This window comes from Rattus rattus, chromosome 12 (assembly GCF_011064425.1).
Source record: "Rattus rattus isolate New Zealand chromosome 12, Rrattus_CSIRO_v1, whole genome shotgun sequence".
Lineage (NCBI taxonomy): Eukaryota > Metazoa > Chordata > Mammalia > Rodentia > Muridae > Rattus > Rattus rattus.
Window position 1 is genome coordinate 82,400,397 of NC_046165.1, and position 14,737 is coordinate 82,415,133.

General features: G+C 51.3%; 1 protein-coding gene and 1 non-coding gene across 2 annotated transcripts; both read right to left on the reverse strand.

Moving 5' to 3' along the window:
• Positions 1 to 2,125: 2,125 nt before the first annotated feature.
• Positions 2,126 to 2,252, reverse strand: LOC116914124. The gene has a single exon (XR_004389687.1). It is a non-coding gene; the product is annotated as a small nucleolar RNA SNORA17 (small nucleolar RNA).
• An 8,411-nt stretch (positions 2,253 to 10,663) lies between these two features.
• Positions 10,664 to 14,488, reverse strand: Fezf2 (FEZ family zinc finger 2). The gene is made up of 5 exons (XM_032918124.1): positions 14,167 to 14,488; positions 12,928 to 13,817; positions 12,492 to 12,626; positions 12,209 to 12,341; positions 10,664 to 11,336 (listed from the first exon to the last, which is right to left on the reverse strand). Exons 2-5 carry the CDS (start codon positions 13,762 to 13,764, stop codon positions 11,074 to 11,076), a joined length of 1,368 nt encoding a protein of 455 aa, XP_032774015.1. The 5' UTR covers positions 13,765 to 13,817; positions 14,167 to 14,488; the 3' UTR covers positions 10,664 to 11,073.
• Between the last annotated feature and the right edge of the window lie 249 nt (positions 14,489 to 14,737).

Genomic DNA, 14,737 nt, shown 5'->3' on the forward strand with positions numbered 1-14,737 from the left:
ACTTCATGCATCTTGCTTTGTCACCCAGCTCCTGCCATTAGGAGGACAACCAGCAGGGACGAGATCAGGTTTGTTCACCGTGTCTGGTACAAGCGGGCCTTTAATAAGTATCTGTTTAATGAGTATTTGTTTTATTCCTACAGGGTGACTGCTTGCTTGCAAGACAGCGCTAGGTGAAAATCCAACTCAGAGGAAGGAGAAAAAGCCAGGTCTGGTGCATGCTCAGAATCACCCAGGTGCTCAGGCGGGTCTATGACATGAGTTCCAGGTCAGCCAGGGCTGCGGCTCAGGATCCTGGCGTAATAAGGACAGCAGACATTTTTGTTCCGGTGCGATCTGCTCCCATTAGCACTGAGTCAGGCCAGCGGTACAGATCCGCCCTTGCTGCTTCCAAGACTTTATTTGCGAAAGAACACTGCGGTCCTACTTGCTCTAGTGACCAAGTCTCCCAGGACTTGAGTGGTAACAATAGGAACCGTAATGAGCATTGAGACCGTGAGCCGTTTACCAGCCACGCGCCAGGCATTTCCCACACTTAATGCCATTTCAGCCATATTCTAAATATTTGACTTTTAATTGGTTCTTTGTGACTTTCCCATCATGTACCGCAGCCCACTGATGGCCTCCTCCCCGAATACTTGTCTTCCGCTTTTGCAGCTCCCCTGCCTCCGAAAGAGAAAATGAAAATAAAAATCTCACTGTGAAAGCCGTAATGTGTCACAGTGTGGCCCACAGTCTACCCTTTTGTCCATACTTCTTTGCTTGCAAATGTTCATTGCGCTGACTCATCGATCTGGTACACGGCCTCTGGCTTCTGCCACTCTCTCGATACTGGACTCTCTCTGGGACTCCTCTCAGATACCCTGTTGTTGCCCCGTCTCCTAAAGATCATGTAGTTTTGAATCTGTAGGACTGGCCCTTTCATGCACTCTAGCAGCTCACTGATGTGGTAAATGTTGGGGTGGGCCAATTCGAAGCCCTGGATCTGGGCCTGCCTGAGAGGTATCTAAGCTGGTCAGCCAGCCAACTCTCCCACTCTCATGACCTCAGGGCTGGCTCACCAGCAAACCCTGCAATCAGGGCCAGCTCTACCGTGCTGCTCAGGAGAGGTGCAAGGCCCCATCTTCTGAGTGTTACAGCTGGTGAGGGACATGGCTAGTTCTCCCACTCTTATGACCCCCAGGGCCAGCTTGCTTACCTTCCACACTTGGCAAGGAACGTGGGAGGGGAGGAAGGCATCTCTCCCTGGAAAGAACTGCTGCACAACAGACAAGTTGGCAGGCCAGCTCTCCCGTGCCTGTGCTCGCACTCTCCATCCTTCTGACCCAGGCCCCCACCATGAGGGTCAGCTCTTCTGGGCTGCCCAGCTGAGGTACAGGGTCCGCTCTCCCGAGTACTGCAGCAGGCTAGAGAGGAAGCCGGTTCTCCTGCTTTCATACTTCCAGGGCCAGCTCGCCCATGGTGCTCAGGTGAGCATCCTGACACCTCCCCTGAATGTGGCATGCATGAGGGAGAGATACCCTACTCACCCCTTGCCACCTGTGGCAGGCAAGAGACCTGGCCCTTAGGGTCAGGAGAGCAAGAGCACTGCACAGTTTTACACAGCCTTCAGATACCAGCAGCAGCAGCCCAGACCAATGTCTGCCTGAATTTGATAGTAATAGACCTCTGTTGTTGTAGGACCATGGTTCCAGACATGCCCCCCCCCAGTGACAGCACAAGCCAGGACCCCACCATGGTGCCAGGTGGCATCACTAACTCCTCATATCAGGCGTCCCTTACTACACTCCAGTCTCCAGTTCTGCCTCCCTTCACCGTGCCCACATCTTCCTGTTTCTCTTTCTCTTCCATTTCTCCACCACTTACGTGCATGCTCTTCTCTGTGGCGCAAAGGATCTCTGAGTGTCTGGGGTCATCTCAGGACTGGTCTCAGGAGTGCTATGCCCTGCTCATGTATCCTGGCACCAGGCAGGGGTCATCTCTAGTATGGTTCTCCTGATGCCCCCTACCCCGCCATACCCAAACCTGCTGGTTGAGGGTCCGGTGCCTCTAGCTCCCTCTAGCTCTCTGCCCAGGGCGCCCTCATGCTGGACTGGTGGTGGTCTCAAGCTCGCTTTTTCCAGGAAAAGTTAGGCTACGGATCATTCAGATGCTCACAGGTCAGAACACTGAGTGTTGACAAAGCCTCTCTCCTCTCTGCCACCTACTGACGCACATGTGACACATCAGCCACACCTGCAACACCTCTTTCTTATTCTGAATCTTCTCGACTTCTCGACGGTGAAGACAAAGCAACCAGATCTTTGCCATGTTAAGAAAAATCACCCGAAGCTGGTATAGGGAGGAGGTGATGATTGTTGGAGTCAGCTGGTCCATGGTCAATGCCCACAGCCTAGGGCATTGCAACTTAGCACTCCGGTCCCTGGAAACAGTGTGGCCAGGCTTCTGCTGATTGGGCATGTCCACTGGCCTTAAGACATCTCTAACTCCAGAAGACCATGCCTCTAGACATTCTTGGAATCTTAAATACACAAGCCAGTCACTCCCTCTGGAGGCTCCTCAGTGATGACTTCAATCCCTTACCCCAGTGTCTGTGACAGGTGGGTCAGGTGGGTCCCGTGTCTGAAGAGTCCTCTTACTGTCTGGTTTGGTGGATGTTGCCGTACTCCTTTCCCACAAGAGAAACCCAAATCTTAGAGCAGGCAAGCCTCTAGCTCACAGACCCACCGTTCCTCAGAAGAACTGAACTTTTCTGTTAGATCAATTAATATCAAGCTCCTTATACACAGTAAAACTAGCGGCCTCAGTGTTTTCACTCTGGCTAAGTTTTTCTTTTTTCCTCTGTGCCTCCGGAGTTAACACTTGTTTCTCTTTGACGTCTCAGAAACCACTTTTCCCAGAAAAACATCTTGGTCTTCCCTATTTTTCTGTGTAGTTATCACCCAGGGCTCTTAGGGCTTACAGACGCTAATTCAAGTAAACACATGAGAAATCTACAGTACACTGGGTTCGGTCGTCCTATGAGGTGAAGCACCAGACCTTGATCATCTGGCTCTCCTCTTCCAGCACTCTCACTATAGAAAGATCTTCCCTAACAAAGTAGCAAACGGGCCCACTCCAGAACCGCTGACCACGTTCAATCCAAACCCAAAGCCTCCGCTGTGGTGAAAGTCCTGGATAGGACTCTCCTCGGCCTCTTTTGGGTCAGCAGCTCAGTCCTGAGCCATTGCCTGTGAGCTGCGATGCTCTGATTGGCCAAGCCTGGGTCACATGCCAAGCGTGGCTGGATGGAAGAGCTCCCACCTTAACCATATGGACTGAGAGTTGGGGGAGGGGTGACTTCTCCAAAGGAGATGTTGGATGTTGTTACCAGACGGGAGAATGACGATCAGCAGCAGAAATAACAGATGCCCACTACACACACCAACCCAGACTGGATTCGATGCCCAATTTTGTCTTCATAACCACGTATCGGGTGGAGATTTTTGTCGCATGCATTTCTCTCCTCCACTAAACCATAAACTCCTCCAGGAAAGAGGCTGAACCCTCTTCCTAAATCTAGAACCCGGTAGAAAAACTTGACACCTAAGTAGTAACCGAACCATGTTTACTGAGCAGATAACCAAATGTATTCATTTAAAAAGAGCCGGGGATGCTACCTCATCTTTCGTGGGCAGCATCAGGGTGAGGTGGGAGAAAGAACACAGATGCTAAGTCACTGTTTTTCCAAAGTGGAGTCTGGGAAAACCTCCTGCACCAGAACAAATTGCAGATAACGGGCCAGGCGAGCAAGATTGGTTTACTGGGCAGCTCAGTACGTAAGGTGGAAGCAAGTTGAGCAAAAACTTTCTGCGATTTTTATGCACATTTGTGTTAAATCATGGTATTATAGGAGAGTAAACATCCTCTCCATTTTATTCCCATGAACTAAAGGTACCCAGCACCTCAGCTTGCTGCACCCGGAAGGCGAGGTTAAGAAGTCTGGTAAGAACCAACCAGAGCTTCCAGGGACTAAGCCACTACCTAAAGACTATGCATGGGCTGACCCTGGGCTCCAACCTCATAGGTAGCAATGAAGAGCCTAGTAAGAGCACCAGTGGAAGGGGAAGCCCTTGGTCCTGCCAAAACTGAACCCCCAGTGAATGTGATTGTTGGGGGGAGGGCGGTAATGTGGGGAGGAATGGCAGGGGAACACCCATAGAGAAGGGGAAGAGGGGTTAGGGGGCTGATGGACTGGAAACCGGGAAAAGGGAATAACATTTGAAATGTAAATAAGAAATACCCAATTTAATAAAAATGGAAGAAGAAAAAAGAAGAAGTCTGGTAAGGCACAAGCTTAGCGTGCCCAAGGCCCTGCGTTTGATCTTCAGAAACATATCAGTTCATTCAACAAGAGACTAAAGAAGCTTCCGAGTCTAGTGAGGAATCAACGTAAGAATTCCAGTGCTCTTCTTCTAAAATGTTGGGGTTTTCCCACTGGAGTGTTTTCTGGTAGTAGGCCTTCAGAACGACTGGCGTGCAGCTCCCAGATGCTGTTCTGAAGATGCGGTTAAGTGTTTAATCATTTCATCCTTACCACAGGCCTGGGAGACAGGTAGTCTTAACATGTCCGTTTAAAGTCATGTGTCGCATGTGTGTGTGCACACGCTCACAATGCTTGCCCTTGAGAGGCTTCGGTGCTCTCTTCCCACAGGGATCATACTGGTGCCAGCAGCACTGTCAACCCCCAACGTGCCCACTTTTGTAGACACAGAAACGGATGAAAGTCCTTGTGAGCTTGGGCAGCTGAGGCAGGCTTACCTCAATATCCGTCCCAAGGCTGCTAACGCTCTAGGGTGCTTTCTCCTTAGAAGTGGTTCATCTTCCCCTAGGAAATCCCCTACTCATTTAGGAGCCACAGTAAAGAATAAAACTCAGTGAATACAGAAAGCTCCAAATAAGACCTTTGATTGAAAAAAAGAAAGAAAGAAAAATTAAAGAGAGGAAGCACTCAAGGACCACTGGTCAGATCTGCGGCTCAGAGGAAAAGAACACGGTTTATCGGAAAGTTGGTCTAATCGCAGAAGAGAAGCCCTTGATTCTTTCTTTCCTCAAGCACCTCTCTAGGTTCTGTAACACCTCTGTGCTTTGAGAACCAGGAGTCGTCTTTAATCTTAGATGTCTGTTTTTATTTTGAATTGCTGTATTTCTTTTCCCTCCTTACTTCTAGACACCAATGTATTTCTCTCGGTGAAGCATGAGCAAAGCCTGAGGTGCAAGCCAAGCCCTCAGAAATGTGATAGCTGTTACCAAGGATCTGAGGAAAAGTAACAAACCTAGACTCAAAATCAAAACGCTCCACTCTGGTATCTGGGGTGGCAACCATCCTAATCAGAACTGCGAAGCATGGGCTTTGTTCCGGGGGTGCTTGGCTGCAGAGCCACTCTGAAACCCCCTTCTCACCTGTGGATTCCGTGCTGGCTCTAATGAGCACTTCGTTAGAGAACCTTCAAACCTTCTTGCTCTAAGAAGTGCCTGGATGTTTACAGTTAGTGAACACGTGTATCCTGTCTCTCACACACATATAACCTTGACCTACTTTGTTCAAACAAGGAAGCATTGAAATAAGTCAATTTCTTAAGCCTGATAAACGAGGATGAGATGTAATTTTAAATACTCCACGACCTATTCCATCAAGTCAAGTGTAATCGAAGTCTTGTCTTTCTTGCCGCCTCTCCCCCCACACAGAATTGGGTTGAGAATTTTGAGTGGGTACTAAGAGAAAGACTAGTAGGCCACCTTGATATATGTTGGTAACAAATGGCACCCACCCACCCCCCAGAGGCCAAGCGAAATCTTAAAGAGAGGGGGTAAATGTCAGAAGCTAATTATCAAATGAAAAGAACTTTGGGAGGTTCTCTCAAATGCTGGCCTGATACATTCTCACTCTCAGAAGAAATCTCTCCAGGCTGTGGGACGGGCAGCAAGTTTCAGCTCAGCACCTGCAAAGGTCTTGGGTGGGGAGGTTGTCCTCTGTGGAGAGCCTGCTTTTCATTTCCTTTCCTAACTCTTGGCCTGTTGGGTTCTTCACACTGTCTGTCCACTGTCCAGCAAGGGGCCTGGCCATGGCTCCCTTTTCTTGAGCTCTGTACTTTCATCCAGTTTTGAGCAGCCCCATTTCAGATTGGCCTTTTTATGTTTGATATAAAGAATAGTTGTTGGCCAATTTCATCTTTTCATCACTGTTCTCTAGGCCTGAATCCAAGTAGTTTGTCAGATGCTCATTAACTCCCCCTTTGGCTCTGTCTAGTGTGTCTCCTAAGCTCATTGTGCCAAGAACTAACGCTTTCTTTTACACGATTCTCTTTCTCTGCTCCATCAGGGAGACAAATTACTTTCCAAAAGGGATCGCCAGGGATGGTTTAATGAGAATTTCTTTGGGGCTAGGCATGGAACGCAATGTAGTTAACATTCGGTGGACTTAATTGGACTTTTCTTTTCTGCCTCTTTTAGAAAAAAAAAATCTGAAGCTATCCTGTTAATCTCTCATTTGTAATCAATTGTGTTGACTAAACAAAAGTCTAGGTCGTCTTTTCTTCCTGTCCCAGACAATCCTTTGTTGCCTCTAAATGCCTAGTTCTTGAGTGATCCTGGTTCTGTAGATGGGCCCGGTTGTTGACAGTTCATTATTGCGCTTTTGTCCAGTTAATCTTTCTTGCTGTGTTTTGCATGTGCCCGCCTTAATGAGCTCCGTTGGCAATTAACATGTTTCTGGGAGCAAACTGGTTGCTCAGACGTTTGAGAGGGACGTGCAGGGAAAAGGGCAACGCAGCTGCCTTGAGGTTGTTTATTTCCCAGCGTTTTCTCAAGACTCCTATACCCTCTTTGGCAGCACCCCCTCTTCTCCTCCCGCCCCCTCCCCTCCCCCCCCCAGCCCATTTACCACCTGCTCACCTGACGTGTTACTGCTCTAACGCTAGGGTCTGGCTGAGGCAGCTCTCTTACCTTTTTGTGAGCCAAATAGCAAAATGGGGGGCTCCGTGTGAACCCATTTCTGCAGCCAGTGCAAGAGCATGCAGCAGTGCACCCCCAAAATGTATCTGGATGCTGGCCCTTCTCTGTGCCGTTCTTTGTAGAGAGGAACCTCTAACCCGCCTAAGGCAATAGGACTGTACAATCTGTTATGTACAAGGCTGTGGCTTTGGAAGAAGGTTTTTTTTTTTTGAGTCTTGCTGGCAGGATTGCTGAAGTGTGAGCAGTCATGGACAGAACAAACATCTTGTAGGGGAAAAGATAATTGGAGTCTTTTTTGTGTCTATGACAGGATTCCCTTCCCCCGCAATTGGATTTTTTTTTTTTAAAAAAAAATATTTTTCAGGGTGGCCTCTCCAATTTAATCAAGGTGAGAATATTAATATGCAGCGGATGACTACCTTGTTTAAGTCATTTATTAATATCGCAAACTTCAAGTCATGCAAACAGTTTAATATTACGGAGGGGGAAAAAAATGAGAGGAAACAGAGCCTTTCACCCACCGATTTCCATGCGGGAAGCTGAGGAGAAGGCAGGCTACAGTGGTTAAGGAGGGAGCTTGGTGGTGGCTATGGAAGGCGCTGGCTACTAAGAAGGTGTTACTACTTAGAAGGTGCCTTGTCCTTTCCAGAAGAACGAATCCTTTCCCGTGTCCCACACCCCAAGATAACAGACCTCTTCAACCAAGGAATGGCTTCCAACCCGAGGAAGAGAGAGCTAAGCTGCCTAGATTTGGAAGACCTCTTTATCTGCAATTACTGTCAGATGTGAACTAACACCTTCCCAGGTGCAGGAGACTGACAGGAGGCTGTTGTGGAGGTTAAGTAACAATCAAGAGAAACAACGTGGTGGTGGTGGTGGTGGGGGGCATGAGGGAAAACCAGACGGGTTCACTCTAGTCAGAGTTCCTTTTCCTGGCAGCAGGGGTGAGCAGGAAGGCCGGGCCACCTGAGCTGTACTTTAAGCTTCAGAGTTTGAAAGGAAACAATCCCCACAGCACTTTGAAACGGCCAACCTGAAGCCACCTTTTCCCAGTTTGGGAGAGGAGGAGAGGGGGAGAAGGGGGATAGATCCTTTTGTAAAAAAAAAGTTACATGAAAAGTTACAACAGAAGACTTTCTCCGCTAGCTGTCTTGATGGCACCCTCCCTTTCATTTAATAGTTTTTTATTAAGAGAAGGACACTCGACTGTAATTTCCTGCAAGCCAATTCCCTTCACACTCCAGGGCTCAGCGTTCCCCTTTGTATAAATGTCTTCCTGAGGTGTTTTAAGATATGCTTGACATGATAGGTTCTCCAAGCAGCATACCTGAAAAGGGAACTCTTGGGAGGTGGTGGTGGTGGTGGTGGTGGTGGTGGTGGTGGTGGTGGTGGTGGTGATGTGCTGGAGGATGATGATGTTGAGGATAATGATGTGGGATATGATGATGTGGGGGATGAGGAGGAGAAAGAGGAGAAAGAGGAGGAGGAGGAGGAGGAGGAGGAGGAGGAGGAGGAGGAGGAGGAGGAGGAAAGTTGTTTTGATAGAAATGACTGTCTTAGAGTACTTCAGTGGTCTAGAACTGAGTGGGATCTAAGAATGGCAAGCGAAGTTAGTAAAACACTTTGAGAAGAATGGAGAAGTGAAGGGATTGACTTCTCAAACTCAAACAGCCTCCAGGAGCGAAGTTCATATTCTCTGCGGCCTGTCCTCCGCACCCCTCCGGGGTTTCCTGGGCTTTAGAGCGAACCGAGAGAGTTGGTCGTTTAATCTGCCTGCTCCTGTGGGTCCCGATCTCTCCTCAGGGAACTGCAGCCAGAACAAGATAGCATTTAAATTCCCTCTGGCTTCCTCGCCCCCCTCCCCTGGCTACGTCTTCCCAGACTTGGGGGAGGAGGAAGGGGAGGAATACAAAAAAACGAGGACGCTCTCCTTTCAGGAAATGGAATTCTAATGTACGCGTTCCTATTTCTGAATCGGAGGTACTAAAAATACCCCTGCGACAGCCTGAGGAAGCTGTCGCTGTCCTCTGTGCAAACAAAATCGACAATTCTCCTTCTCAGCAATGGGTCTTCGGATTGGGAGGGGGCCCAGGACAGAAGGTTTGGCTGTGACCAGGATAGATCTTCCACCCTGGCCAGGAGCTTCTCCAGGCCACAATCCTGAGACTGCTTTCCATCAATGAAAACTGAAGGAGGCGATGGTCTCTTAGAAGCCCGGACTTTGGATTCCTGCCCTTCCTAGCCGTGGAACTCTGGGCATGTCATTTAGATGGTCTCTCTGCCTCTATATTTTTCTCTGCAGAGTGGGAATAATCACACACACACACACACACACACACACACACACACACACACACACACACACACACACACACACACACCCCACACCACACAACCAGCTTGCAAATTGTTGTTAAAGCTACAGTGAAGGTGTTGAGTGCCTGGCTGGGAAAGAGAGCCCTGGAAATAGAACACTCTCTCTCTCTCTCTCTCTCTCTCTCTCTCTCTCTCTCTCTCTCTCTCTCTCTCTCGGATGGAAGTCACTGGCACTCTCAGTAATGAGTGCCTACTGTATACAACGCGTTGGGCTAACCCTCCCTAGTTACTGTCAGAGTAGTTACCTGGGATTGCCCTTTGCAGTAATCATCCTTCCCTCCAAATAGCCTCTACCCGCGGTGGAAATCCGGGTGGGGTCAGCGCTCAGCAGTTTTCACCCCCTCAGCTCGGAGGCTGTGTGGAAGAGTACTCCCGGGCCCCGCGCCGCGTTTCCTCTGGTGTAGAAGAACAGTGTTCCAGAAGACGTGGGCTGAATCACCGCGCCGATATTAAAAGTGTGGAGGGGGTGGGGGTGGAGGGAGGAGGCCAGGCGCGACGCGCCAGTAATCCGAGCTCTTGATTATCTAGATTCGGATCAAACGGGGCGGCGGCGGCCAGCCCCCTCCTGGGAATGATTAGATGATTAATGTAATGCTGTTTGAAGGGTCTCTGTTTTCTCTCTTAATTTGGGTCATTACTTAGAAAGCAAGCGTGAGATCATTTCATCAGCGTGCATGGCGGCAGAGATAGCTATTGAGGAAGTGGGCTAACTGCGTGGTAATCAGGACCCGGGAGGACACGGCGGCCAGCTCCGGGAACTGGGCGCGCCCTCCCGCGGCAGGGTGCCGCTTCCCGACCAGCCAGCCCAGCCCAGAGGCGCAGGCAAAGGACAGCGAGAGAGCTTGAGAGCAAGGCCTAGGCTGGACAGCCTCTAGCTGTCGCCTTCAGAGGAGGCTAGGACCGTGGTTACGCTCCTTAAGCCCCGGCCTTTTTCCTAAATTGCATGTTGCTGAGCTCGGAATACCCAAACGCATCCACAGCATCCAGCCACTTTTGACCCTTAATTGTTTTGTTTTGTTTTTTCTCACCCAAATAAGAATCCCAAGCATCTGCTCAGTCACCAAATAAAACCTTGGGCTATTGATGGAGCTGGATGGAGGTCTTTTCAGCCCATGCTCCCGGGTGCTTTAATATACCAGCATACCAGGAGTACGGGTTTAACCTTAGCTTGGCCCCGGTGTCCCAAGGAAGTCACATTCGGGAAAGAAAACGCTATAAACGCCTAGTTCCGCTCGTTCTTTGGATTGGTTGAGCTGACCTCGTGGCAAGGGGATGGGGAAAAGAAGACGCGCACTAGTGGTTCTGTTTATTGAGTCATATATGTGTAATATTCCGTGTTCGCTTGTACAGGAGAGATTACAAGGTTGTGTGAAGACGGCTGGGGGCATCACGCTCTTCTGGGCGCTCATGGTGACAGGCTGGGATTAAAAGCCGGCTGCCTGAGGAGAAGCCGAGGCCTGGAATTAAACATGTTTCAGCGCACTGGATTTAAATACGTTTCCTGAATGTACAAAGGTGGGAGCCACGCGTTTGCTGCCGGTCATCGAGGACACGTTTACATTTCCCAAAAATATGCTGGTTTCGATAAATAGATTTTAGCCTCTCTGCTATAGTTTTTTTTTCCTTTTAATTTTAGAAATAAGTTTATACGTGGGATCTGCTCGGGTTGGTACAGGGCAGGAAGAAAGGACAAGGCAGTAGCTCTCAGCTCTGAACTGTCCTGGCTAGGCCCTTTGCTGAGGGGGTGGCGGTGGGACCCACGCTGTCATGAAGTTTGCGCACATGTTTCTTTAAGTCAAAGTTTCTGCAAAAACCTTTGCCGCAAGTGGCGCATGTGAAGGGCTTCTTGTCGTTGTGGGTGTGCATGTGGAAGGTCAGATTGTACACCTGGTGGAAGGCCTTGTTACAGATAGTGCATTTGTACTGCTTCTCGCCGCTGTGGGTGAGCTTGTGGTTCTTGTAGTTCCCTGCAGAAGAGCAAAAACCAAAACCAAAAAAGTAGGGGTTTGTAGTGGAATGAGACCTCCCCCCAAGTCCCGCACCAGCACCCCTCAGTCCCTGCAGCAGCTCAGAAAGCGATGCTTGACTAGGCGGGCGTGACCTCTCCAAACTAAGAAGTTGTCAAACTTCGTCTGCATCAAGGCCGGAGTGCTCCGGAAAGAACTGTGGACCAGGTCTTTACCCAGCCGACACAGGCCCTGCCCTGCCTGGTACAGAGGTCCACGAAGCGTGCCTCCTGCCGAGCTCTGCCAGCTGGGAAACTTTTTGTGCAGCCTAAGAAGGCAGTGGGTTCTTAGAGCTGATGCCTCGTTCCAAGAAATCCGCACAAATCTAGGCTCCGTAGCTCAGTTCTTGGCATCCCCCCCCCATCCCCACTGCTATCTGAAGATACAAAATTACATTGGAAATTGAATAGAGTCCCAGGCTCTGGGAGCACTGGTGACTTGGCCACCACCAACCCAGCCTCTCAATCTTAAACTGTTCCTACAGGAAGATACTGCTTAGAATTTTTTTTTTCTTGAAAGGAAGTAGCGCTTACAAAGGGAAGCTCGTTCTCAAAAGCCACACTCTCTACGTTTCCTTTTGGCCCTTTCCTTAATTCCCAGCTCCAAAATTCAGTGTTCCGGAGAGTCAAGCCTGAAACAGCGAGGTCTACCAACCCAGCCGGGAAAGCGTGCACCTCTATCTGCACAACCCGATTCCAAAGAATTGCTGCGCCCTAGCCTGCGGCTTTTGTGCTCCCTCTACCATACTCACCTCCTTCTCAGCACACCCCCCTCCCCTGCGACCCTCTGAACCCTAAAGAGGAGATGAGGGAGTGCCTAGCTCAGCACCTCACCTTTTTGGTGAAAGCCCTTGCCGCAAAACTCGCAGACGAAGGGCTTGTAGCCCGCGTGGATGCGGATGTGCGTATTGAGCGTGGAGCTGCGATTGAAGGCTTTGCCGCACTGGTTACACTTATGTGGTTTTTCCTGCGGAGAGGGGCATGCGTACAGTAAGGCCGAGACCTAGGCAAGGGACACAGCAGACCCCCCCACCACGGGTAAGGAGAATCGAACACCTTCGCTCAGACTAGGGCGGTGGTGCGCGCGTCGACAGGGCCTGACCTAGGGGCCACGTACCTGGGTATGGATAATTTTGTGTCTGCAGAGAGTGCTGGCCTGGCGGAAGCCTTTGCCACAGACTTTGCACACAAACGGTCTAGCTCCGGTGTGGACAGGCATGTGGCGGGTGAGGTTATAGTGAGCATTGAACACCTATGGAAGGATGAGAGCGGGACTTGGGCTGAGTCTGCCAAGGGCCTAGAATCAGCCCGGGAGGCTACAATTTACCTCCCCCAACCAACCTTCCCATCCTAAGCCCGAGTCTTTTTTGTCAACTGTGTGAGGATTGACAACGGCCCCATTTTACAGAATAGGAAACTGAGGCTCATCTGGGCATCCAATGGAGTACACAGCTATGGGGAGCTCCTCAGCTTGAGAGAGAGAGAGAGGTGTACAAGGCTGCCCAAGAAACCAGGGGCTGCTAGCTCCCTCCCCCCAGAACCTTAGGCCTCACCTTGCCGCACACTTCGCAGGTGAAGTTTTTGGGTTTGCTGTCAGTAGAGCCCCCCGGTAGTTTGCTGTGGCTCTTGACTCCCCCTCGTTCAGCGGTCAAGGCCGAGTTCTCCTTCAGCACCTGCTCCAGCGGCGCGTGCAAGCGCTCCTTATGGGGATAGGAAGCTGGGTGGGGGAACTTGTCCGCAGTCAGGCTGGCCAGTTTGGCGTTCTCCAGCAGAAAAAGCTTGGGGTGAGCAGCCAGGGAAGTGGGGGCCTGTGCGTTGAGGAGGCCGGATGGGAAAAGGTGGCCTCCGAGGAGCTCCGATGGTGGGTAAGTGGTGGAGTCCAGGTAGTTGAAGTAGTAGAGAGAGCCGCTGGCCGGCAGCCCCACAGCCTGGTTGATGACCTGCGGCTTGATGACCCTGCCGGCGGGCAGCGCAGAAGGCGCAAGGCCCAGTTCGGCCTTGCAGCACACGCCACAGTTGGTTTTGCACAAGCCGCTGGCGCCGCACACTGGGGCCCCCCCGCCGCTGCCTCCTCCTCCACCGCCGCCCGCCCGGAGGCTGCTTTTCCAGAACTCCGAGTAACTGAGCAGTGTCTTGGACGGCACCTCGTAGCCTAGAGGCTGGAGGGGGATCATACAGGGCAGCGGCGAGCAGAGGTTGAGCAGTTTCTTGCTCTGGCTGCTGTCTGCCTCTAGCGCAGCAGGCCGGGGCTCAAAAGGCGCTCGGGGCTCGGACGTCTTGGCCATGATGCGCTCGATGGAGAAAGCTAGTGTTTTCGAAGTGGCCGGTGACGCTCCAGCGCGCGGGCAGGCCGGGGGCACCATGGTCTCCAGGGAAGCTGAGCTGGCCATGGCGCGCCAAGCTGAGCCAGGCTGGGCCAGGGCACAGCCTCTCTCCTCTAAGTCTGCATTCCGGAAAAGGCAGGGGGGAAACCGCAATTTAATAAGCACCTAGTCGGCCCGGGTCACCCATTTGCATTCAAATGAACAGAAGCAGAACAAAGTGCACCCAAGGGTACCAAATTACCGCCCATTAACCCGGCGCGCAAAGGAACCCACCAGCTCTTGCCCTGGGACTATGAAAGGGGAAGAAGGGGGAGGCTGTACAAAGGGAAGGAGAGGGGGTAGAAGAAAGGAGTCTCAAATTAACACTCCCCAACCCTTCCCTGGACCCAGGCCTCCGCCACGCGTGCTGGGAGCTGGGCACGGAAAGAGCAAAGTTAAAGAGGACCGGAAGAGCCACCCCGCTTTTACCTCTTTCCCCCACCGCCAAGGAGATGCGTTCCGAGCCATGCAGCGTGTCTCTTCTGTCACATTTTGATGGCAAACATCTTCCCCTCCGCGTGAGATCACTGTCTTTTACATTCAGCTGACATCACATGAAGTCACTTGAAGTGGAATGACATGGGCGGCGGCGCGACTCCCGTTGAGGACCCTGCGTTCCCCCGCGCCTGCCGGCCGCCGCCACCGCCCCTCAAACTTTAAAGGAGGCAACTAGCGCCCGCGCTCCCTTCGGGAAAGTGCGAGCCGTTTGCGAATCGGGAAGGAGGGAAGAGAGGGAGGGGGGAGGGGGGAAGAATCGTGATGGTTTTGCCGGTGGAAGGAGGTGGGGGCCGCCCAAACCCAAACCTAGGCAGAGTTCCTTGCGTGATTCACAACTTTGGGGGGCCTACAGGTTTAGGGTACGCGGGGAAGGCGGGGTGTCCTGGACGCGCTACCTCAAAGGGCCCCTGGGTGTCCGTCTAATCACCGAAGTATCCCTTAGCCCTGCGCAGCCGAGCTGGGCACTGTGCTAATAAACTGCCATTTACCTACGGAGCCGGCG